The sequence below is a fragment of the Amphiprion ocellaris genome, chromosome 1 (genome assembly GCF_022539595.1).
Source record: "Amphiprion ocellaris isolate individual 3 ecotype Okinawa chromosome 1, ASM2253959v1, whole genome shotgun sequence".
Taxonomy (NCBI): domain Eukaryota; kingdom Metazoa; phylum Chordata; class Actinopteri; family Pomacentridae; genus Amphiprion; species Amphiprion ocellaris.
The window spans coordinates 17,086,451-17,112,663 of NC_072766.1; the positions used below are offsets into that span (position 1 = coordinate 17,086,451).

Genomic DNA, 26,213 nt, shown 5'->3' on the forward strand with positions numbered 1-26,213 from the left:
AAATGGTGACATCCCTCTTGCTTTGTTTTAACCGAGAGAAGACCTGAAATGAAGACTGACTGTAGATGGTCAGGATGTGAATAATATCAGGGGGCGTCTTACTCTCGTTTACCCTAATTGTGAGAATAATACAACAAAGACGGGCACAATAAATGCAGACTATACATGGCTGTTTGTGTACAGTCTGTGGTTGAAGCATTTGCCGTCCTCAGCTGCAGGTAACTCACAGGTGAGCTCCGTGACGTCGTCCATACCGGAAGTGGACAGAGGGGCGGCCGTGCGGTTTGGACTTTCTGCTCTGGTGTTGTTGAACTGTTACTCGAAAATTGCGGCCATTGTTTTATTTAGAGGAAAGCGACTTTCCCAGCAGCGAGATGTGCAACTTCGGTGAGTGTTTCTGCTGCTGTAACTAAATGAAAACAGGTCGCTTTCTTTCAGGCATGTCGTGGGCTTCTGTCCGACATTATTTTCCCTCCACAGGTGAAACTGACCGCAGGCCTACAAACGCTGAACGGATTCATCTTTAAAGCTGCATATGTGATACAGCTCGTGTGTGGCATTAATTATTGGGATTTATGCGGAAAATATTTCAAAACCTTAAAGAAGCGAACTAAAAATTAATAATTTGGATATTTTACAAGAATCACTGCTACCTCCCATGTTAGTGACTCACTAGGACTCGCCCACAGTGTGCAATATAAACTGTAGTTAGACGGCCCCCTGACAATATCTGTTATATATATACGGAAGTATATATATTTATACGCACGAGAAGTATTCTTAAGTGAACAAATGGTTATTTAAATCATAACGGACTACTTATGTACTATGAAACTAAATATATAATCCCCGAAAGGTGCATCTTCGCCTACAACATGCATTTCATGCATATATATATATATATATATATATATATATATATATATATATATATATATATATATATATATATATATATATATATATATATATACTAATATTCAATACATATTTTTTTTTTAAATGGAGACTGTTCTTAAGGTTTGCCAAGTTTATCTGTAAGAAACCAGCTTACTTTTTTTCAGGATTTTATATTTAGTGAAAATGTTAAATATTAAGTGAAGGCTATTCTTTGTATGCAGGTGCATTTGTGCATGTCTAGACTCTGAACTGTGAAATAATACATTCACAAGACTTACAAAGACGTTATCGGCCATTTCACTATATTTTTTTTGAATGTTTGTAGTTGTATAGCCTAATATTTGATCTCCTTTACACATGGAAATGATTAATTATGCTGTTCCAGTTGTCAAATAATTCAGGTTCATATTTCATATTTGTCATAAGCATGTAGCGTATGTACTTTATATGTGCATGTAATGTAATCAGGGCTGATAATACATTTAATAAAAGCTTATATAGAAAATCAAGTTCTTAAAAAGAGAAAACGGACAGAAGTCAATCAATTGATGACAGTTTTCAAGCATTAACTGTCAACAGACCCATGCAGAGAAGAGAAACAAGCTAGACCATACCAATATATTGGCTAATTTTAGCTAAATGTTCATATATTGTGTTATTTCATGTAAATAGTGTGAACATTACTTGATCTGTCCACCAGAGAGCACTGACAAGTTGATATATCAACTGATAAACTGCCTTAGTATGCATCTTGGCCACGATTTTTATTTTATATTTAAATATTTGCTACTGGCAAATGTACTACATGAAGTTATTTTAATCTGAATTAACATTATTACTAGGGGTCCTTAAAATTCTATATCACAGAATGAACATGCAGTGTTGTGTAAATGGAAAATATAATTTGCTTTGTGTAAATAGGGGAGCATATGTAGACACATACAGAATCTATAGTACCCCTCACACTTTATTTCATGCCATTTGGATATAATAAGTATTTCTTGTATTTCTGTCGTTCAGATAAGGACAAAGGCCCAAGGAGGCTGATGCAAAAAGGGTTAGCTCTCATCCTGGTCGGCCATATTAACTTCATCATCGGAGCTATTGTCCATGGCAGTGTCCTTCGTCACATTTCCAAACCCACCCAGCATATCTCCACCGAATACACTGTTGCCAACATCATCTCTGTCACCTCCGGCCTCCTGGTGAGTCAGCAGTTCAGGATTTCTTATAATGTTTCAAAGTAACTTCTGAAGTTCAGATGATGAAACTGTGCATTCAGCAACTGATGGTTTGAAAAAGTTTGAAAGGCCAAGCAGTTCTGTACCCTTTTCTAAACATCTTACTTTGAAACTGATGATTTATGACACAAAATGATCTGGAACCTGTGTGTCAGAACAGCAAATGTACGCTCAGGTATTACAGCTGATTTGCTCCTTTGGCTCAGTAATAGTGTTGTGTATTTTTCTCAGCAATCAAGACTCAACTTGCCTATTGCAAGGAAGCTGGTTCTTCAAACCAACCACTTGTCCCTGCAGGGCAGGCTTCATTACATACATGTAGCAGATAAACTGCCACTTGTCGGTGGTGTTAATTTCGCTTTTCTTTGAAATTTCCTCCTCACAGGATACTTAAGGGTAGACCGAACAGATAAAAGTTACAAGTACAAATTCCAAACTATGTCTGACAAGCACTGCTTTCCGTGGCCTCTCAGTTATCATACTTTGTTATTGAATCTTTTCATTTCATTCTATTGGAAGTCTCCAAATTCAACTCCTTGTGGCCAGGATTACTTATGTGGCACATAACTTAATGAAAACTGCTTAGCGCTAACCTGAAAGAATCATTTTATCATTTGAATCTTACAGAGCATTGCCAGTGGGATTATTGCCATTGTGGTATCAAGGAACCTTCATGAGCTCAAACTGGTAAGAATCCATTTTGACTTTAGCAACTGATATGATCACTTGCTCATTTTGTGTTCCTCAGTAGCTAATACAGTGTTATGTGTTGTTTGTTTGTGCTGTACTTGATGTTGTGTTTGTGCTTTCAGCAAATAGGACTTATAATTACCTCATTCCTGAATGCCTTGGTCTCAGCAGCATGTTGCACTGGGCTCCTTTTGGCTATCAGTATCACTGTGGCCCACAATGGGGAGGGTTTGATGTTGGGATGCAATGACACTGAGGTTCCCATCAATGCTCGGTCACCTGTCAGTGCCCGGTGTCCGTTTGATACTACACGGATCTACGTGAGTCTCTTACACTCTCCTCACCTTGAAACGTTCTTATTTACTCCATCCTTCTCCCATTTTCCCCAATTCTTGAAGCCCCAACAATTCATGCGCAAAGACTACTTTTTAAAAAAAGCATCAGATAAGAGATGGTCAACCTTGTAGGGTTACTTTATGTCACACTCTCTCATATCCACTACCTCCTGTCTCTCAGGATACCACCTTGGCTCTGTGGATCCCCAGCGCTGGGCTGGCAGCAACTGAGGCTGGACTGTCAGTGTGGTGCTTCATCGTTGGACTGGCTCTCAGAGGGCTGCCACCCTGTGGGAATAGCTACATCAAAGAGCAGGTGTGTGTCTTTGTGTAAGGCCGGCAGATATGCTTAAGGCGTGTAACTATGGTGTGTGTCTGTCTGAATCTCTGTCTGACTCAGACATGTATACACACTTGATCTAACCCAGACACTGAACTTATTCACACTTATCTACTCCCCGTTGGTCTGTCATCCTCTATATCAAAGGAACATACAAACAGCCTTCCTCACTCTGTCATGATTACACAGACTGACACAGTTCATACTCATTTCATCACTCCCCTTCCTCTCTTTCATTCTATTTTCTAGCTGGAGGAAGAGGCTGAGTGCTCTCCCCAAAGCCGACGCCTGATGGGACGACGCTTCAATCCTGAAGCGTAGCTGAACAATAAGGAGTAAGGATGACTAAACACAGCTAAATCCCAAAATGCATCACTGCTTCTGAATAGAGACTGATAGATTTTCCCCAACAGTGGGTTAGGTGAGCGTCACTGTCATAATGCAGTACAGGAGTGGAGTCAGGTTAAGAAAGTGACTCTGACTTAATGTTACAGTGAATTCACATACAGTGAAGCTGTGAGCTGAAATCAGTGGGGTTAATTTAATCCAGGATATCAGTGCCTAATGAAACCCAGCAATGGTGAATTAATCTACAGTGACACATATCTAAAAACTGATATATGCGTTTTAGTCGGTGCATTCTAAAGTGCACATACTTTTTTTGAAATTCAGTGTGCACGTACATGTGTGAAACCTCCTGATTCCTTTCAGTGTAATCATTATCCCTTCTTGACTGTGTGGCTTTAGTAATACCAAAAATATAGTGCTAAACATGTCTTTCCATTTGAAGAAACTTTTGTTCTTGAAGAAAATACACAATATATCTAGCAAATATATATCTTATTTTAGCTGAATTATGTACATTGTAGCTCATATGAACTGTTATTTCAGCAAGATCTATTTTATTCTAATGTTTTTATATTTTATTGTTTGTCCAAATTTCAAAACACTCCATTAAATCTAAGATGCATGGAACAGATCATGCATATACGTTTGATGCCTAAAAATGAAATGCATTGTGCTGATGCTTGTTGCTACATTATAATATGAAGTAATGTCATGTAAATTGTTTGATGCTGTGACTTGCTGTAAAATACCTAAAATAACAAGTTATCTTAATGCAGATACAATATTTGGCTAAAAGCTAGTTGAGCTTCTTGAAAATGGTTTGTACTGATAGATAAATATAGTAAGTGCATTAAGTGGCATGTTTTATGGTCAGTAGTTTACTCAGTGGCTTACTGTACTAGGCACAACCTTCCAATTTTGAACACACCACAGATACAGTAACTGCTATATTTTAAATACCTATTGAATATTTTGACTTTTTAAATTTTTTTGCTGACTACATTATTGTTCGTCAGCTTTGTGATAGAATTTTTTGAAGACATACTTTAGAGAGACAACCCAGAGCTGTTAAACTCCAAGGGGATTAAGTCAGAGATAATCTAAGATGTTTGGTTATTTTAATCTTTTTTATTATTATTATTTGCATTTGGTCAGACATTTGAAGTGAAAAACTGAGATGTAAACTGAAGTTTGAAAATAAAATTTTTATCTATGTGAACACAAAATTGCAGTAGGCCTCATCATTGTCAGGTCATACATTTCAGATTGCTAAAATGCTATGCCATGTGGATATTAAGAGCATGTTTAGATAAGATACTCTGTACTGCCTGAATTAAAAATAATGTAGACTTGAAAGCAGTGCCTTGGTTGAGTGTATTTGTGTGTGTACAGTGCTGTGGGTTAATGTTAAAGGAGGGTCATATTAGGGGGTTAAAGCAGTATGTGGGCCAGCAGCCTCAGCTGCCACAGACCCCCAGCAACCCAACGACAGAGAGGATCACATCAGATCAGCCATGAAACAGTTAATCTAGTGCCGTGCTCAATCGTGTGGAAGGGAATCATAGCACACAGTACTAATCCTGAGGCTGTAAGGGATAAATATTGACATGGTGTTGACTGATACAATCACAGCAAGACTGTGTAATACGTTGATGTCACACGGAAGCATCATCAAATGTGTATTTAAAATCACAAGATATAAAAGTTGAAAGTAATGATTTGTGTTTAACTATTACAAAGTTATTGACTTTTTTTGGTAGTCTTTTCTTTTACAGAAAAAAAAGAAATTGTTTTTGTAGTGATTCCTCATTTGGCTTTTGGGGACAGTGTTAGCCGTGACGTATCCTGAACAAGGTCCCATATGTGAGGTTTGTTTAGTATGCTGTCCATTTATAAATTTACCTCATTCATATAAAACAGAAGAGAATTCCTTTATTATCATTGCACAACTAAATAAAGCAGCAATCCTGTCAGTGCATTCTCACAATCTGTTTTATAAGCAGATTTTTTAAAAGTGGAAGAATTGTGCAACTATAAAAGTATGGCCAAAATAATGTATGTACAAGTGTAACCATTGAGAACACTGATTTAGCTTGCATTAATATATTCATGATAGCTTATTTGGTGGATTAACATAAATCTAAAAACAGTCGCACTTCTGGATATTGCAGATTTCTTCATTTACAAAATGTAATGGCTTATAGTAGTAAAAAATGTGCATACAAGATGCAGTTGTATGTATACATATGTACAGGTTCAGTATATAAATGAAGGGTGCAAAAAAATGTAGCTGTTTTAAGATTCTGTAAATGTAACATTGAGTATACTGCTGGTAGTCACTCAGGTCCAGGAGATTTTTCTATATGAATAAAATATAGCAATTTTTATTATCTTCTAAAGTAAACCAGCCTTCATCTCTGTACCACATACTGTCGGCAGTAGATTTGCAGAGCTGTATAGTCCTACATTAGCACATGCTGTAAGTTCTCAGGCTGCGTCCTGCGGGGCCAATTATGTCGCGTCTGCGCGGTCACGGTGAATCCGCGATCCCGATGTGTCGGCGGCACGCTGCAGGCAACCAGCTGCAAACAGTGAACAACGAAGTGCTGCAGTGAACGGAGCCAGTGGAGCCGAGGACCGCCCGGTAGTCCTCCCACAAGGTAAGGCGTTTAATACGGTACTACTATACCGGGGCTGAGCCGTCTCTTTTAATTCAGCGTGACTGGCAGAGCAGGCAGACTTGGACATTAGATGCTTTTAAGGGATCGTGCACAAACATCGCGCTGCTCCTGCTGCTGAGACGCTGCGGTGACAAACACAGATTGATAGCTGGGATCTTGGCGTGTCACCGCGTGTGTTTTCTGCTCCAGCACGTCGGAGATGCCTCACTGAGGGCTGCTTTTAAAGGTTTGCGCTTTCTTTAAGTGGCCAGGCTCTGCACCCGAGAAAAACCGAGCTGATGTGACGGGCTGCGCCCCTCCGTTAACGTTACACAGGTGCTCTGTAATTAGTTGCCTATTTAATGCTGTTAACGGTAGCTAGCTAAACGGTGCTGCGGTTTCACAAAAGCCGCAAGTTAGCTCTTACTTAACGGTCGACGAAGATGAGTTTGACGCATGTGTAAATTAACACTAAAGATAACTGGAGGTTCTTTTGTTGAAATTATCGTGGTTTTCCCCAAAGTTTACCGTGTATTCTTCCGTAAAGACACCGAGTGGCGGAGTGTGAAACATCGCAGGGGAGCGCTACTGTTGCCCGGCCAACCTCACACTAACATGAGAGCGGGGGAGTGTCTGATCATCTGCAGGTGTAACGTTCACATTAGCGGCTTAAAGTCACGGTAGTAGTCGCGGTTTGCTTTGAACGTGTTTCCAGTAGTCTGCAACACGACCCCGCTGACACAACGCTCTCACATGATAATCTGACACTGAGACAAGCTAAGACAATTTCGCTAAAGTATGCTCAACCTGCCTTGCATCCTGTGGACTGGTGTAGGTTTCATCAAAAATATTTTAATCCTTTTCTGCTTGTATAAAGAAGGGTGTGGCTGATCAGAGACACAGCCGGATACAGTGAACTTTAAGCAACCCCACTCTGCTTTTTTTGACCATTAAGCCTTTCTTTGTGTTTGAAACCCGCAGGACCTGTTTTGAAGAATCCAATCCAGTGTTCCAGTTTGATGAGAAAGACTGCATTTTATGTCTAGCAGAGGAAACAGCCAAATCATTCGGATGACAATGATGACTTGTGGGCATCGCAGTTCTTTGAAACATCTCTGGAGATGGAGTGAGAAGATACAATAACACACAGGGTGGAAGGAAGAGACGTACAGAAACCTGGAGGAATCCTCCAACAGATGGCTGATGGTGGAGGCGTTGACTCAAGGATATGCTTTCAGTCTGGGGATGGAACAAGAAGAAGATGTTTTTGATCAGGGGAGCACCATGAGATGTGGGTAAACCCTATAATGTGTTTTTAGGTGAGAAACAACTCGGACTAAGCCACATTCTGAGACACCACCAGAAAAACTAATACTACAATGGCTGGTGAATTTGAAGACTGACACAAAGAGCAGCTTCAGATGAACTAGGACTCCCCTACATGTCCAGTACAGGGTGCATACACAGAGTATACCCGACCCGCCCTGTGGATTTCTCTTTGTTTCACGTGGATTTATTGCTGACAAACAAAATGGACTCAGTTCTTCAAAAGTTGTCTGTCTAATGATAATGCCATCAGCCTGAGACGCTGTGGAGAAATGTCTGACATTAAGATGCAAATACCTGTTGGAAGAGGATGCGTCAGAGACAGTTTTACAAAAACTGCAACTATCAACTGCAGACAAAAAGTCCCTGCCTGTTATTTCTTCATCCTTCCCTTCATACTCCTTTTCTCCCTGGTTACGCCCGCTCTGTCCATTCATATGGAGGCCATAGAGAGCCACAGTGAGTTTAGCTGTGAGCCCATCAGACTGAGAATGTGCCAGGATCTGCCTTACAACACCACCTTTATGCCCAATCTCCTGAATCACTACGACCAGCAAACAGCCGCGCTAGCCATGGAGGTAGGTTGTTTATGTGTGTGTGTCATTCAGGCGGTGCTAGCATTGTGTGTGTGTGTCACGGCACATGGGGAAATTGGATAGCTGCTGCTCTGAAAGAGAAAACGATAGGGTTACATGTTGTTGTTTCTTAGTATGTTGTATTGAAATATATTTTAGGGAGTCAAAAAAAAATATAAATCCTCACAGCTAATGGTTAGGTCTTTGTGACAAGGTGCAGAACTGGTAAACAGCTACAAAGCAACACACCTGCTAAGGAAAAAAGGATTTCACATACACTGCAAAGAGACTGTCAGGGTAGCTCAGAAATAACAGTATCTGAAATGGAAAATGCCACAACAAATATTGTTTGTTAAGGTTAAAATACATTGCACTCCCTTTGCTGGAGCCTGAATTAATCCACCTTAGGCAAATTATACATCCGTCCATCCATGTTCTGCTGTTTCTCCAGAGTCAGGTGGCAGTAAGCTAAGCAAGTTAGTCCAGATGTCCCTCTCCCTGACAATGTTTTCCACCTCCTCCTGGGAGATCCTCAGGCTTTCCCCAGCAAATTAGTTTTATACTTACCTAAACAAGATAAGCTTGTAATTTGAGCTCTGTGTTATTAGTCATAGTCAGGGCATATACTGCTATTTACAAACAGAACACTATACAACACAAGTTCTCAACCTACAAGATGTATGCAAATAACCATTATCCTTGCTGTCAGCATACACAGAGATGGTTTGCACATGAACAATAGAGAAACTTTGCTTTACACCGAGAGAAAACTGCTTGCTCTTTCAAACCTCTGCTTCAAACTTAAAAACCTGTCGGCAGTGGGATACAAAGAGCCACATGTATGGAATATCAAGGAGTTAATAGGAGCAGTGGACACCTGAGAAATGGTGATAGTCAGTCTACCTCCCTCGTGTTGCAGCTCCATCTTCTCACTGCATGTTACTGTTCCATGTAGATATAGATGAATGTGTGTGTCCTAACCCAGGCCCATCTGACCCTTTTTTATATATATTTATGAGCAGTAGCTGACAGACAAGGTGCTAGCTGGTCAGCTGCAGAGGAAGAGAACAATATTCCTATGAGATGCTTATGTGATTGATAGTTCCAGAGAAATGTCTTTGTGTAAGAGCATTGGTTTTTAAGCAATAAGGAAGAAAAGGGCTGTGTTACACAATGAGTGCAATAGTAGACAGACATTATCCATCCATATCGTGTTACCTCTCTTTCCTTCTCCTTTGTTACTCTGTGGAGAGTGAGAAAGAGCAAGGTGTTGCTTAATAACTAGACTGCAATTACCTGTTTGCAGCATGTTTTTATTCATGCCACAGGTGATGTGTGGCACTGTATCTGGGATCTGGAAATTTTTGGGTGTGTTAGTTGTGCTGAAGTACTGCTGAACTACCTTGTAATTTCCTGACAACAAAAAGATAATTTATTACAAACAAACAATAAACACGCAGCTAAAATCGTTAAAGGCAAGCCACAGCCTGATTTAAAGGGAAAGTCAGGTTAAGTTGTTTTGATCTCCATATCCTTACTTCATCTTGTTTCTGTGCCTTCATCAATATACAAGTCACTGTAGGGCCAAGTCCCATTACAAAAGCTGATTGGCATAGTTGTACACATGTTTTGGCTACCATGCGACCATGACTTATAGTTTGAGGAAGAGAGCAGAGTAACAAATACAGTCAGCTGAATTAAATCCACGTCCAGCTGTTCGTAGTTGGCATATTAAATTACCCCTGTTGAAAAGCAGATGAATTTGGACAGGGCCAATGTTGGCTGTGCTCAATGCAGATTTAATCTTGGGGGATTTTTATTTTTAGTTCATGTTTAGTTAATGTTTTATCATCTCAAAACCAGATGAATGTCAGCCAAAAGATCAAGCCAAATTCTTTGTTTTGCTCTATGAATGTTTTAAAGCAGAAATTAATTTCTAGCCATTTTTAATGTCAAAATATACAGCGCAGGAGACTTGTCATGATCACTACTCTCAGATGACTTGTTTTCCTTTTAGAAAATAGAGAGATTAAGAAAAACAGCTTCATTTTGGATTGACAGATGTGCATTTTGGATTTGCTCCGTGGGTTTTGAATAGATACTAACACTCCTTTAGTCATAGGATTTGCTCGGCACATTAAAGACCATGCAAATGTTCAAATCATGTCAATTTCCCAGTGTCATGTCAAAACACGCTGTGTCAAGGATTGTAAGAAGCGTCTGTTGCTGAACTTGATTTGACCTAGATGAAGAAGGAGCCAAGTAACTGACACCCTCAGTCCCTCCAGTCATGGAAGAGACAGCTTTCTGAAGATGGTTGAGAAGCAACATGAGCTCTGTTAGTTTTCCTGCTCTGCTCTACCTTGAGCAGACATGGTAGTCCTGGTGGGAACTGGAAGAAATTTAATAATATATTTCACTGAACACTGGTTGCTTAATACTTACTTTGTGCATGTCTTCACACACATATACATGCATGAGTTTAGTTACAGGTATGAAAAAGTGAAAATGAATTTGTTACAGTATGTATAATATTTGAGACTTCATCTTGAATGTAGTTTTTATTCCTATTGTTCCAATACTTTTATCCAAATTTATGATAATATTTTATGTCAAATATATTACAAACTGTTTAACAGGAAATATGTTATTACTATAATTTCAGGGCGAGAATACAATTTGTAGTTAATTCTGCAGATTCCCAAGTGTCCGTATACTTGACAGCCATGGCAATTATTTTCCTTTCTAAGGAAACCGCCACTGGGCTGATGAAATTATTGTGCAATATCCAATGAACCGTCACAAAGTTAAAGCTGTGGTCTAAAGCAGCTGTGCAGCAGCACAGCTGGGTGAACATGTGGATGCTCTTTGTCCATAAAGTTATTCTCATAAAACTGAGTTTTTTGCACTTTGTGCTCGCATATGTTTAAGCTGCCATTATTATAGAAATATGAGATATAGAAATGGATGTTAACAGAAAACCAGTGACATTATTTGGCAGCTCACAATGAACCATTTGGTCTGCAACGTCAGCCTAACTCACTTTTTGTGTTTGGGAAGTTTGGGATCAAGGAATAATTATTGATTCAGAAACATCCATTTGTGTGTCTGTTTGGGAATTTTCCTTGTAACAAAATGTAAAATAAACAACTGCTGCCAAATTAGCATGAAGCTCTTCAGATGCCTCGATGAAACTGGAGCCACTGTCTGCAGCTGTTGTAGTCACTTTTTTGGGTCAGATCACATGATGAATGTTTGCTCTACCTCAGTAGCAAAGCTTTTCGTGTCTTTTCTTTCTTGCAAAGCAGATCATTCAAGTGAGCTGTCATGTTACTTTTAGTTTTCTTGAAGTTATAGGTTGAGACATATTCAGGCTCTGGATTTTAAAACCTTTTTTAATCCCTGCTTCATTTCAGATAACATGCTGTTGTGCCCTCCTTGAGTCCTCAAGTTTGACTGACATTGCGAATATTACCTTTTCTTCGTCTTCCTTTTTAAATGTCAAGCTAAGAAAAAAAAGAAAGGATTATCCCTGAGTGTATGTGCATGATTAGCATACTAAACCACATTTATTCATTGTTTCAGTGACAAGCTCGAGGAACACACCAGTATTTTCCCTGTGTGTAATTGCTGAGCCTGGCTAGGGGCTAACTGTACTCTAGTGCTTCCTGTGTATGAGTGACAGGGGAGGTTAACGGTGCCAGCTGTCATCTCTCACTAGTGCTAACTAGCTGCTAATCTCTCCCTCAGTTCCACAATGATGACATTGATTCCTACAGACCATCAACCACCCATCTGCCACAATAGGCAATTAAACCTGAGCAAAGTGTGTGAGAAAGACTAAAGCACAAGAGAGGGCAGTGGAATAGAACAAATATTAATTTAAAATGGGAAATTGTGGAAGTAGTGGAAGAAATCTTCGGGAATGTTTTTGTGTGTGCTTACATGTTTGCACAGTTTTGTGTTTCGTCTCTGTCACTTTGGAATACGATCTGTGCTGTCCATCTGCCACAGCATGATATGGCTCCCAGAGGAAGTGCTGTAGGTCGTGACATTACTTGACGTTTATGCATGTTAGACACAGATTTAGACATATGACATCACTGGGATTGTGTATCTACATTAAGAGACAGGAGCTGATCACATGGAACATAATAATTGGTTTTGCCTAAAAGTAAAGATTATTTTTTAAAGCAGTTTTTCCTCTAAATTACATGTTTAAGTATATATTTGAAGGGCACAAAGATGCAAATTTATTTAATTAAAATAATATTATGACACACATGAAGCTCATCATACCAGAAATTGCAGTTTTTAATATATGAATAAAATAAATAAATGTGCCTGAGGCCTCTGAAAATGAGATGGCTTCTTGACCAAAGACATTTCCCGAGTGAATTAGTAGATATTAGACTTTCTGCACGAGTGTAATTGTGTCACTTATGCGAGGGAAACAACATTCTTATAAAACAGGATCTCAGCAGTTTTCAAATTCTTAATACTCTATATTGCAGTGGTTAAAAAATACACCACACAGCAGCAGGGTATGGTCTGATGACATTTTACCTTCTTCAGTTTTTTTGGGCAATTCTGGCACAATGTTTTGTCATTTGGATCCTAGACTGAAAGGAATTGCAGAGCCTCCGATCTGTCGGTCGGTTTAGAGAAAGGCTCATTTGAGCTACAATAGAGAACACTGTTTGTAAGGCAGATAGGCAGCCGTCAGTCAGGGTTACATTGCCCCTACCAAGTCAGGTTTCTGGGAGAAATCAAGGTTTGGCAGAGAATTTCTCAGGACTTTTATGCACTGCTGTGACCTGAGCACTATAAAATCCACCTTTGCTTGCAGCTGATGAGTAGTCAATTTTCTTCCTCCATTTATGACCTACTGCTGACAGTTTATATGTATTACTGATAAAGGACAGTGGAGCCAGACTATTTCGTTTGTTCCCCTTTTGCTAATGCAGCTTCTGACTGAGATGAACAGGCCCTGCAATAAGGGACTGCACACATTTTGTTTGATTAAATTCATGTGTCTGAATATCTGCTGTTCAGCTGCTGAAGCCAGCTTACTGAGACGCAGCTATTTCAGAGTTGGTGTCAATTTTAGCATATTAAAGTAACAAGGATGCACTGCTACAGTACATGTAGTAATGTTTTTGTTTTTAAGTTTACCACACTAGTCACAGCCATACTACCCCTGAGATTTTGTTAATCACATACTCTGAGTATAGACACAAAAAAATGGGGTGTATCATGTACCTTGCCAAGATCAAGATGTTGAGTTTCTTTAATCTAAATCTATCTGTATTAACTGGATTTCTCTTTTAAACTCATTTTTAAAAATGCCTGATAATAATAAGACTTGTCAGTCTTACGTAGTGTGTTAAACGCTAAATCTCTCATGTTGTTTTTTAAATTCATGTTTCTCTTTGGTGAGTCCATAAGAGGCTGTTCAATTACCCTCAAAGACTAATAATTTATTTCTCATTCTTGGCAGTGCTCTTTTTCAGACACGTTACTGCAGTCATGTGGCCTGTAGTTGGCCCCCAGGCATAGTTCAAAAACAACAATGTAGTGGAATATGATGAACTGACAGGCAGGCCTTTGCATACTTAATTACTGTAAAAAGATACTTAAGAGCTTTTCTTATCCCACAAGACCACCCTTGTTTTATAACTCCACCCACTCCAGAAAAAGAGCAGATTTGAAATATGCTGGTATTCATGTACATGCCAACATGGCTTAAAAATATCCACTTTGTTTATTTTTCTTTGGAAATGATTGAAATTTTAGAATTTTTTTCTATGTTTATCACACTAAGAGACTAATGGAATAAACTAAACTGTGTGTAACTAAGCAAAGATTTTGCTGTTTGAGTTGCAGTGGTGGATGAATTAATCTGTGGAGGTCACAAAAAGAACAGAAGCTATAAAGAGAGGAAGTGGTAAAAGAGGAAAATGTGCGGGGCAGTCGAGCAGAAAGAGAATGTCAGACACTAAATGAAGGGAAATACTGACTGAGTGACAGGTCGTGTAAAGTCTTTAGACTCTACTGTCTCTGCTGTTTGTGTTTCTCTCACCATGGGGTCCTGTCCTTCAAAATAAGACTGCCCTGTTTAAGAAGGGCCACCCTGGGGCCTCCAGGTCCCCACTACAGAGGGAGTGTGTGTGTGCCAAATCCAGAGAGTTTGAGGCTTGTTGTGCTTAAGTGTGGTCTGTTGTGTTTTTTCTTTTACTTTGTGTGTGTGTGTGAATGCGAAAGAGAGAATTAGGTTTTATAGAGGTGTGTGTGTGTGTGTGATTTTCTGTGCTATGTTATGTGTGTGTGTGCGCAGACATTCATGGTGTTCAATGCATTTGAAGAGACTGATTAGTCCATTCACTCTGCAAGAGACAGACAGGTCCTCATTCACTTTAAAAGTTCCTGTTTATTTCAGTTGAACTCTTGATTATCCTGCTTTTTCTGACAGTCTATTGAAGCTGACAGCCCAAATGAAGCAATCATTTATTTATGCACAGAACAAAAGCACTGCCTGGTGCTGATTTTTGGCAGACTTTTCCCATCTACATAGCTGCCACCGCTGCTTATCCAGCCTCACAAATGCCTAGTAAAGAGAGATTTGAGAAGAGATTGGGGAGATTTTCCATTGCTCAAATACTGCTCTGTAGGCTGCTGTAACAGTAATGCAGGTATTCATATGAAGCTGTGGTGTATTGTATGGAATTCCCTCACCTAATAACATTGTCATTGTTAGGACAATATAGAGTTGAATGTATTGTCAGCATGCTTCAAAACCAGAATACATGCAGTAACGCCTGCCTTCTAGCTTGCATGTGTGAAGCTTGAACATACATCCAAAATATACTTGGACTGCAAACACAGTGAGAATTATTTCATTATTTGTGTCATTTATTTTTCTAACTGACACAATCATTTAAAGTCTAAAAGTAAAATTCAAATTGAAATCAAACCCTAGTGCAAATTGTCCACTCTTTTTTCAAAGCCTAAGATGACACCTTTGAATTCTGTTTTGTTTGTTTGCATGAAGGATATTCATGTTAGAATAACAGGAATTCTGAAAAAATGTTTTCACATTGGGAAGCTAGCACTTTTTAATGGCATTGCATTTATTAGGTAATTATGGTATTGTGAATAATGGTCTAGAAGTCTTGTGTGAATTACTGCAAATACGTTTGCTCCAAATCACTCTGATTCAAATCTCTAAATCCAGGACTAATGTATGCCACTATGATGATGATGATGATGACGATGATAATCATGATGATTATTACTGTTGATGTTATTATTATTAATATTATTGTTAATGCAGGCAACTTTTTTTACACACAAGAGAATGTAGTAAAACATAAAAGATCACAAAAGAAAAAACAACTGGACAAGTGCTAATAGCAAGTAATATAAAAAATGAATAAAATGATTAGTATCCCATCAGTAATTCAAATCATTAGCTTGAGAGTTATAAGACATTTAGACACTGATATATACATTAGACAAGTATTGCTTATTTATAGTTGCATATAGTCCCACTTTTCAACAGAGGAATATTTTTCCAATTTTATATTGCAGTAATTTGTGGCAAATCTTTTTTTTCAAAAAGTAATTGAAAAGCAATATATGAAGCATGGACTTCTGTGTATGTTAGCTGTCCTTTCATTCAACTCCATGTCATCCTGATATCAGTAAAGATTACAGTGGAGATCCAGCTTTCTCTCGGTTTTCTTTTTATTGTTATAATGTCCATCTGCTGCTTATTTCCCCCGCTCCTTCCAGATGTTTGTTTACTGTCCAACCTGCTTTCACATACCTGCCAAGTCTCTTAATTATCTGACCTGCTGTGCATCTCTCATGTACCCCTTCTTATGTCTATATGACCTATCGTATGGATTCTGTACTGTGGTCCACCCATACTGTTGGTGTGAAGCCCCTCGGTGTTCAGCTGTGATACAACACGTAAATATAGGTTATCCATGTCTTATGGTCTTAATCTGAACCCATGACCCAGCCTGGGAACTGTGTGTGGAAATGTGTGTGCGACTGGTGAGGGATGTTTAACCCTCACCGCTAAGCCCAACTTCACACTAACATACACACAAACATACACACACGTAATCATTGATCCCCTTCTCACGCAAAGCCACTCAACACAGGCAGCTCTAACATTTTCAGCATACTGCAGGTCAGGACCAGCGTCAGCTTTAAAAGCTCTAGTGCTACTAATTGTGCACTTATCGAGCCACGTGCAGCCTTCAGCGCGCCTAAAATATCTCCCATATAAATGCATATAGGGTTTTTAAACCATTCCAATCAGTGGCAACAGAAAATAGCTTCACTGTGATTTCAAGCTCTCCGTTGAGGTATATTGTGATTTTAGAAAGTAAAGTTGCTTGTACTGCCACTTGTAAAGCAACTACCACCCTGCATGTTCTGCACATAATTATGTTCTTGCTCTTACAAATGAAATGAGGTTTTTCAAAACAGTTTCTAAATTTTTTTTGCTGAAATAGAAGAGTACATTCGCTGGTTAACAGTTAGTTGCACTGCAGTATGTGGTGCACTTCTGCTTTTATACATCTATTTTTTTAATCTCTTTCATCTTACTGTCTTTCTTTCCACACTGCTCCAACCCTAACATCCCACGCACTCAGTGACTCTCCCAATTAATCCAAGGCACACTCTTCTCCCTCTCCATCTTCCATAATCTATTGTTGGACCGTGTCTTTAACACTGCTGCATCCATTCAGACCTCACAGCTGTGCCTTGATCATTGTTGAGATTTTTTGTGGTCATTCATTTTAGTAACGAGGAAAGAGATTGAATACATGCCATTTTACAAAGAAACTGTATGTAATGTGTTTTCCTCCTGAGTGATGCTTTGATATAGACACAGGAGGTACACTAAAAATACAGTTGTTAAGGGAGGAGATTTGGTAGTAGGTATGTGTGATTATATGAATGATATTTACCAGGAGACGTCATCATATAATGCACTGTACAAGGTCCTTTATTTTATCATTCCAAAAAACAAAAGAACACATTTCATTTAAATAATACATTCAGCAAATTGTACATTTTATAGTTTAAAATAATATTTGTGTCTGTAAACAACATTTTGCAAATTACGCTTTTAAATTCTTTAGATAGTGGAAATTGTGTTTTTCCTCTGGCAGCAACAGAGCATAATGTAAGTGGTAAGCAGATGGATATGCAGCTTGGTTGGTGTTAGGACATGTGTGGGTGCTCTGATTCAGCTCCATTGTCACACTCTTGGCTCCCCATCTACATCTCTATCATTTCATTTGACTCTCTCTCTCTCTCTTTTATTCTTCTCACTTTCTTTTATTCACACTTTCACACTTCATCTGTGTCGGTACTTGTCCAATGTTTGCTATACTTTTTGGATTTTTGCCCCATTAAAAGAGTCCTGCCACAATGCGAGCGTGGGTGAATGCATGTCTCTGCATTGTTGTCGGTGCGACATGGTGCTGTGAGAGTCTCCACATCACCTGTTGCCATGGTAGTTAAATAGGCAGAGAAGGAAAGGATGGAATGGAGGGAGACAGGCAGGCAGTGGAGGGAGGGAGGAGAGGGAAATTGGATGAGGAGTGCATGTTCTGGAATAAACCAAGAAAAGGAGGAAGGAGAGGACTGCAAATAAAAGGCAAGGGGAGGAAGTAGGAGGTTCATACTTGCAGCTAAGTCATTTGGAAGGAAAAAATTATGCATTGCTCTGGAGGGCTATTTGCCTTGGAAAACTGAAGGAGTCACAAAAAGTCTTAAAAATCTGTGATATTTGCAGTCAGAGCTGTGTAATCACAGAGAAACATGGTGTAGTTGAAGCTCTCCACCCACATCAATGAGGAGATGGGCTTTAGTTGTGGTTAATATAAGGCGTGAAGCACAGACAAGCAGCAGCTGGGGAAAGTCACCCCGCAATTTTTTCTTTGTTCATTGTTGTCTAGCAAACGCAGACATGACAGACTGGGCAAAGATATAATTTCAACTAATTTCAGACTATCGTAGCTGATTGGCATTTATCTTGTTATTGTAGATAATGACATTAACCCTTCTTACACCTGACTAGGTGAATATAATTCTCCTTACACTATATGTCTTCTGAACTATCCTAGCCTGAGCTTCACACTCATTTTATTTGACTTAATTTCTTTCATCGTGAACTTATGTTCATGTTTGCTGATTTCTTGGTTGGAGAGGGATGATGTTTTGCTTTGTCCTAACCAGTCAGTAGCGAGTGAAATCTGACCTTCGAATGTTGTTTATAAATATTTATTTCATGAATGCTGCAGTCGGAGCAGTTAACTTGACATTTTTACATTGATCAAGGAAGCATGTATAGAGTTGTTCTAAGTCACTTCACATCAACTTGTACGTTAGCTCTGATGTCAACAATGAACATAGCTACCTTGCCATGTAGGTAGTTCACTCCATTCATAATCCCACCAGCCCTGATTGGTCAGCTGTATCCATAACCAGGGGAGCCAAGCATCAGTCTAGCACAGCAACACGTCTGTTTGAATCATTGAATAGATCTGAGATGTGAAAAGCAACTCAAAGCCCTTATATCTACAGAGCTGAGATTGCTAAGCATTTTTTTCATCTGTCTTTTCAGATTAAGTAAGGAAAATCATGGTTGTTAATAATTTTCTTTCACAACCATGATTTGACAGGAATGTCAAAGAACTGACAAAATGCCACATAAGGAGAACAGGAGTAAATTCAGACAAAATAAAAAAGCTAAATCAGAAAGTCTGAAGAGACAATTTTGTGTTTGAGAAAATTTGATAGGAAAGGAAGAAATGTATGTGGATGGTATGTTCAAAAATTTATTTGAGAAATAAATAGATTATAAAATCAAGCTCTACATGGGGATAAATTAAAATTTGTTTGCTGAAAAGAAATCAAGGGATGAGGACAATGAAGAAACAGCACTGGATTTAGTACAAAGAGAGTCTGTTGATGGTTGTGGTTAAATAGTTTTTGTCAAACATGAAAAAACTGGAATACCAAAGAGTAGGGGAAGTCAATGAATGCTGATATTGGAAGGGAAAAAAGGGAAAGGAAAAGTGGAGGTGGACAAGTGCATGTCAGCGTAATTTCCAGGAGTAAATGAGAGCCAAGGAAAATAAAAGATGAATACAGGAGAAAGAAGATAGGAGGAGAGGAGGAGGGGAAGTGAACGTGAAGGGGAATGCCATTAACGGCTTTGTGCGGTCCTCCCGACTGAACGATGGAAGGACACGGATAAACCAACAAATGAATGAAGGAGGGAGAGAGTGTGAGAGACCGGTGCCCCTTTCTTAACTGTCTTTTCAGAGATTAGGGAGGAGAGCATCACAGTGTGCAGTTCATTTATTCATGGACAACGCCTGTGTCTCTCACATGCTCGTGAGAGAAGAGAGGAGGCAGGCTCATAGCCAGAGTGTGTGTGTGTGTGTGTGTGTGTGTGTGTGTGTGTGTGTGTGTGTGTGTGTGTGTGTGTGTGTGTGTGTGTGTGTGTGTGTGTGTGTGTGTGTGTGTGTGTGTGTGTGTGTGTGTGTGTGTGTGTGTGTGTGTGTGTGTGTGTGTGTGTGTGTGTGTGTGTGTGTGTGTGTGTGTGTGTGAGATGTGCTGTGAATTTTTACTGTTAACACACTTGTCATGTGTGCATTTTATTGTTCAAAAGTAGAAAGTGTTGCACAAGATTAAATCTTGCCAGTAAAAGTGGAGAATATTGGAGCACCATGAAGAAAACAATGGTCTACTAAGAAGATTAAATTGGAAGAATAGCCGGTGTGCTGGTGCAAGGAGAGGGAGATTGAGTGATCATGTAATTACTGTAAGACTGTGAATTACATCAATGCGCTTCTCTTACACTGTAGAGAGCAAGAGTGGATGTAATTGGCTCTAATGTATGGATGCAATAACTGAGGATGCTGCTAAGAGTTTGAGTGGTGAGGAGGCGGAGAGATGGAGGTATGGAGTGGCAGGGGAGAGGCAAAAGCAAATAGCATTAGAGTTTCTGCAGAAAGAGAGGAATGAAGGATTTAGTTCACGTAGCTAGTGGAGAGAGGATGTTGCAGCGATGTGATGTAGCTTCTTAATGGAGGTAGAGCTGATGTAGTCTGACAGCATTTGTGCTGCAGGGCCTGACCAACTGATTTGAGGGTGAGTTATGGTGTGAGACAGAGATGGCACGAGAGGATGGAAACGAAATAGTGTGTGAGGATGATGGTCCAGATGGACTTTAGCAAGGTTTAGTGGGGAATAGCCAGATTTTTCTTAGATAAATTCCCCCTCATCTGTCACAAAGAGGTGAAAGCAATGGTACCTCCTAGCAGTGCATTAAAAGATCAGTATTTTAGTACTTGTAATTTACAGGTTCAAGGGATTAAGGTTATTCTGTAGAGTCTGTGTTTATAAATATCCCATAAAAACACATCTTAGCTAAATACATCCTCAAAAACAGTTTCCTGAATTTTTTTTTCATCATTTTCCATTTCATTGGATTTTGTTGCATTTTCTATTTATTTGGCATCATGATTATAATCTGGAAGCACTTTACAGAGTACTTCAAAACACATCATACAGTCAATAAAAACTGCTTGTGGAAATCAAGGGTCAGATTAAATAGTCATGCACATCAGGACATCGTTGGAAAACTTTAGTAAAAAAATCTCCTTCTTTGGAGGCCTAGACCCAACAACCTGCCACCTTCATCTGACCACAACACAAAGCTGGTGACAGTTTCAGGAAGTGTGTGTGAGGTTCTCACACTCTAAACACTCCTTCCAATCCATTTGACTCCCTAATCCACCGGGAAACCGCCACTCTTTTCTACGTTCCACCCCAGCTTTCTCCTTTTTTCCTCCATCCCTCCCTCCCTTTCCACTCCTCCTCCTCCTACACATGAAAAAAAAGCTTGTGTTTCGGCAGAGCTGGCTAACTGGATTTTCTACTACTCCTCTAAGCACCAAACCACACATACACAAAAAAGCACCCAGTGGCTAAACAGGCTACTTAGAGATATTACACATCCAATAACCCAAGTGTTTATGGTTAGGATATGAATCCAGATCAGTGCAACCAATCCCCTCTTCTTGACTTTCTTCCCTTCTGCTCTCAGACAGCATGGGGAGATGAGAAAGAAGGAAGAGGAGTGAGATGGAAAAAAGAGAGGAGTTGAGCAATAAAAAATGTAATTAGCTCTATAATTAGTTACGGATATTACACTGCAATGGTGTTAACACTGGCATCAACATAGTCTGTGGTTGAGAGAATGTTGATAATATTATGTGCAGAACTGCTGACTGTTTAGCAGTTTAGTTGCAAATGATGTTTGTAATAAAGATATTTGAAATTGGAGCAAAGCAAGCACCCCTCAATCTGATGTAATTCCCAAGAGTTGTATTATTGTGTAGTAAGCAAAAGAAAATGCAGTGCAGTAAGCAAAAGTTGCAGCACAGAATTGTGGACTTTTAATTTAATCCATTCCCTGAAGGAGAATGTCTCTAGGCAAGGAAAGAAAAAGCCATCGACAGACGATGGTCAGCAACTTCTAAAATCTTAGCACTAGTGAGCATTTTAGAGCCTAACAAGCTAGCCCTCGACTAGAGTTTATATACTGTACATCATCTTTCTCTCACATTGTTATCATGTTCATAATTGGTTTTCATCCAAACATCTCACTCAACAGGACCCTTGTGGAGGAAACACTTTGCTCAGACATAAAATCATTCAAACTAGTGCAAAAGGTTGACACATTCAAGACCGCTTGTAGTATTTTTTAAAATGTTTTTGCCCTCATTTCTCTTTTTGATTCCCACTTTAAAGCAGCTATTACTATCTATCCCTTGTTTGCCAGAATTGCCTGCATTACGTGACTAATCATATGCCTCTCACTCACTGTCCTTCTCTCAGTTTTTCTTTTGTTGATTTCCTTACTTGAAGCTTTTTTTTTTCTCCTGTTTCTTTCTCTCTCCCTCCCCCTGGGTTTCTTTGGAGAGAAGGGGTAAAGAGAATGAAACTTAATCCTTCTATTGAACAAGAGGTGGACCAGTCAGGGGCTTTTTTTCTCCTTTTCCTCTGTGTCAAAAAACCCACCCTGCTTCTCAGTCCTCTTTTCATTCCAAATGCTCACATTTTCCTGGCAAATGCACTCACTCCTACACACTCACACTCACATCTGATTTATTTGAAATCATGTTTTCATGCAGCATTGTCTCTTAATTTGTTTGTATAGTGATGTACATCCATTAGTAGAATTTGCGAGATAGCTTTTAAATGCAGCTTCTTGTTATTGTAACTAAAAGGCTTATATTCTATTTTTTAATTATGTTTGATATTTAGGGTATTACTTGATTAAAATAGGAACATACTCCAATTATACCACTGAGATGGAATAATTCATAGAGCATGAGGTTTCCCATGCACACAGTTGAACTAGCAGCACTCACACTGCAATAAGGGCTCTTATGAAAGCTGAAATTGTTCACGTTAAAATGGTTCTCTGAAATGTTTTTCACAAATATAGTTGCCCAATGATGGAAGTCAGGCCACCATTCATACAGTTTTAAAGCTATGTGCGGGAGATGTCAAGTTGGGGTATTGTATGATGGATGTGTTTTGGTAGTATATTGTTTGCATAGTGCCTTTTAATAATTGTTGATTTATTATTTTTGCTTTATGTAGCTTTGGTGTAACTAATTTCATCAAAGATTTAGCTACCCGAGTTTTGCAAACCATGTTCAAATGAACTGCTGTTATCTCATTTATTGCTGATATTCCAATTCCATTTGATGATATATATAAAATTGCTAAGCCTTTATGCTGGCATACTTTAGGCTTCAGCATGAATTTGCTGTAGAGCTGGTTGGTTTTCCACATTTGCTGAGCAATAATTGCAGAGCCTCCAAGACACAGATATAATTTGTCCCTGTTGTCTTTAATACCTGGAAGCAAATCCAGTCACGCGTTATTACGAGGATTCAGTCAACTATACAGTGAAGTAAGAAAAGTGGTAAACAAGCAGGAAGCGAGAGGGAGAGATTGATTGCAGGAAGCTGGTGAGCTACATTTCCTTTTACACCTCTTACTTCATTCTTCCACATCTTTCCCTGTTTTAGCACTAGCCTGCCTTCACCCCCAGGCGAGGTTTGCAGGCTTTTCCGCTTTCCTTTCCCTGCTAGTCCATCACAACTGACATACAAAATGCCAGGCAGTCCACTCAAGTTGTCCTCCATGGAAAGCTGATTGCCATCCCCCTCCTCTCTTGTTGGGTGGCACAGTTAGGCCACTTAATATCAATATTCTCTTTGTGGAGGGAGATGGGGGCAATTGCCCTGACTGTCAGAATAATTGCACACATATCTGCACACATGCGATTACTTTTGCAGACACACGAGCCTAGCTCAGTCTCACACACTGAAAAACACAATAACTGGGACATACACTAACTACAATTACAGTGACACACAGATACGCACATGCACATGTACACGCATGTAAGCCTGCATGCACAGGAGAAATAGGGAGAATGGGGGCATGTAAAAGAGAAGTTGCAGGCATATTCGCTCGAGAGTTAGTCTGAGGAGACGTGAAGAAAGCTGCCATTCTTCCAGGCAGAGAGACACACTCATGCAGAAAGCAGCTACCACACATTTAAGTGTGGCCTTAGGCTCGTACCAAAAGTATGAGTGAGATGGGTGGACAGGCAGGGACAGGGGCTGCTCCTTAGATTGATGCACACATTAGTTTTAGTTAAGGCAGAGAATAACAAACAACTGATCTTAAAATTACTGTTGTCAGACTCATGATAACATATTTTATCAATCTTGTACTCACGTTCACAAAGCCCTCCAAAATCTAGGATGCTGTACACACACAAATAAAACTGAGACACTATCACATATTAATTACATCACTAACTGTAATGTAAGAATGTCGACTGCACTTCAGATGTTTCACAAAACAATTTGTTTAAGACGATCATGTGAACAAAATGAGTACAAATTAGAAATTGTTGGCTTTTTTAGACATATTTAGACACAAATCTGTGATCCATCTTTGAAACAGATAAAGCTGGTTTACTTGAACAACACAAGGAAAAATAGCTCTTCCATTTTTTTATGTGGCATAAATATCAATAGTTGTAATATTCTTTAGTGGGAAAAAGAGATTGTCTTGTTACGCCTTGTACACGTTTTGCATAATCGCCCACCAGTCTATGACTGCAGCTTGCTGATATTCTCGACCACCACAATGCAAATTTGCTCCAGTTGCCAGAGGTTTGAGGATTTTCTTGCATGTATTACCTTTATGAAATCGCCTCACAACATTTCAAGGGGACTCAAAGCTGGGTTGCCGAGCCCATATATATATATATATATATATATATATATATATATATATATATATATATATATACATACATACATACATATATATGTTCTTATATGCTGTCCAGTCCCTGAGGCAGCAAAGCTACTCCAAACTATAACATTTTTACATTTTTATCACCATGCTTCATAGTTAGTATGAGGTTCTTCTCCTAAAAAGCTGTCTTTGATCTGTGCAAACATGTCTACTGCTACTGTGATAACAAATAACTCTTTGAGTTATCTGCCCAAAGCAATTTTTTTTAAAGGCCTCATTTTCGCTCATTTTTTTTTTTTATTGTAGTATTGCTCCAGTGTTCTTTGGTAAAAACATTTTTTCCTGGCTCACTCCACATGCAGGATAAATTTCAGTGATCTCTGTCTGATTGTAGACGCCTGAATTCTGACAGCTGCAAGAGTTACCTTCAAATCCTGTGATGAATTTTTGGCAACTTAATTTTACATGAAATACTTTCTTGGGCTGTATTTGTTGAACCAGGAGGTTGTTAGAGGTTCTGTGAAATCTACGGCACTTGTAGATGGGTTTCCTTACTTACATTACAATGTAATGATTTATTTCAAATACTTTGAAAATCTTCTTAAATCCTTTAGCATAGTAAGGCATCCCCAACCTTTTTTCTAAAGGCCTTAGAGAGCTCTTTAGATCTTAACATGAGCACTATAAAAGCTTTAAAGCCAAGAGAACACCAGATGTTAGATTTCAAAGGTTTAAATAAGACAGGTTCCACCTGTCACTCATCGGCAGCCCCCTTCCTGGGCAGCTTCATTTCTGGATTTAAGTGTGTTACAAATGACATATCAATAAGGCGATCCCAATGAGCGTACTTGTTCCAAGAAACTAATCAGATTTTTTTTTCCCCTCAAACTATGAAAATAGAAAAGTCTGTACTGTATCAATATATATGCTTCTTGAGATATGTTTTAAAAAGCTGACCACTTCATGGGATCCTAAGATTTTTAAGCTAGAAGGCAACTGGACTTCTCTTTTTGGTTCTTGAAGATTTTCCACCTCTCTCAGCCAAATGCCCGCTTTAGTTGCCATGGAATGTACTTATCTTTTGCAATGTAATCTTCCAGTGACATATTTGTCTACTGTGAAAGACAGTAGCAAAGTAGCAGGTCACTTTAATCTGGAATTTAAGCTCAATGCAGTATTAAACAGTTATCCCAACCAGGTTTTAAAGAACAACAGCATAATATAATAGGTTGAAGCATAATCACTGACAGAAACAACAGTTTGGTGTAAACAGAAAAGCAAGAAGAACAGCCATTCTAAAAAGGTGTGTTCCTGAACAAGTGATAGCTTTGTCTAAAAATGTTGTCATGACAGGAGTGAGCACAGCAACAGGACACAAAACGGTTACCAGTAGGACAGTCTGGAAA

The 26,213-nt window shown here is 39.1% G+C and overlaps 2 protein-coding genes across 3 annotated transcripts in view; both read left to right on the top strand.

The window, feature by feature from the left end:
• The first annotated feature begins 234 nt into the window (after window positions 1–234).
• Window positions 235–5,080, top strand: LOC111579223 (keratinocyte-associated protein 3). Its single transcript, XM_023286419.3, has 6 exons — window positions 235–387; window positions 1,921–2,105; window positions 2,769–2,828; window positions 2,954–3,151; window positions 3,348–3,482; window positions 3,756–5,080. The coding sequence occupies exons 1-6, from the start codon at window positions 375–377 to the stop codon at window positions 3,825–3,827; spliced, it is 663 nt and encodes a 220-aa protein (XP_023142187.1). The 5' UTR covers window positions 235–374; the 3' UTR covers window positions 3,828–5,080.
• A 1,298-nt stretch (window positions 5,081–6,378) lies between these two features.
• The window catches only part of fzd3b (frizzled class receptor 3b), a 33,757-nt gene continuing 13,922 nt past the window's right edge, over window positions 6,379–26,213 (top strand). Inside the window, exons 1-2 of one of the 2 annotated variants that reach the window (XM_023286417.3) lie at window positions 6,379–6,514; window positions 7,496–8,418. In XM_023286417.3, coding sequence (XP_023142185.1) covers window positions 8,113–8,418 — 306 coding nt within the window. In that variant the 5' untranslated portion in view covers window positions 6,379–6,514; window positions 7,496–8,112. Of the gene's footprint in view, window positions 6,515–6,611; window positions 6,762–7,495; window positions 8,419–26,213 lie in introns of those variants that run through there. The other variant, XM_055011411.1, reaches the window with a different exon arrangement.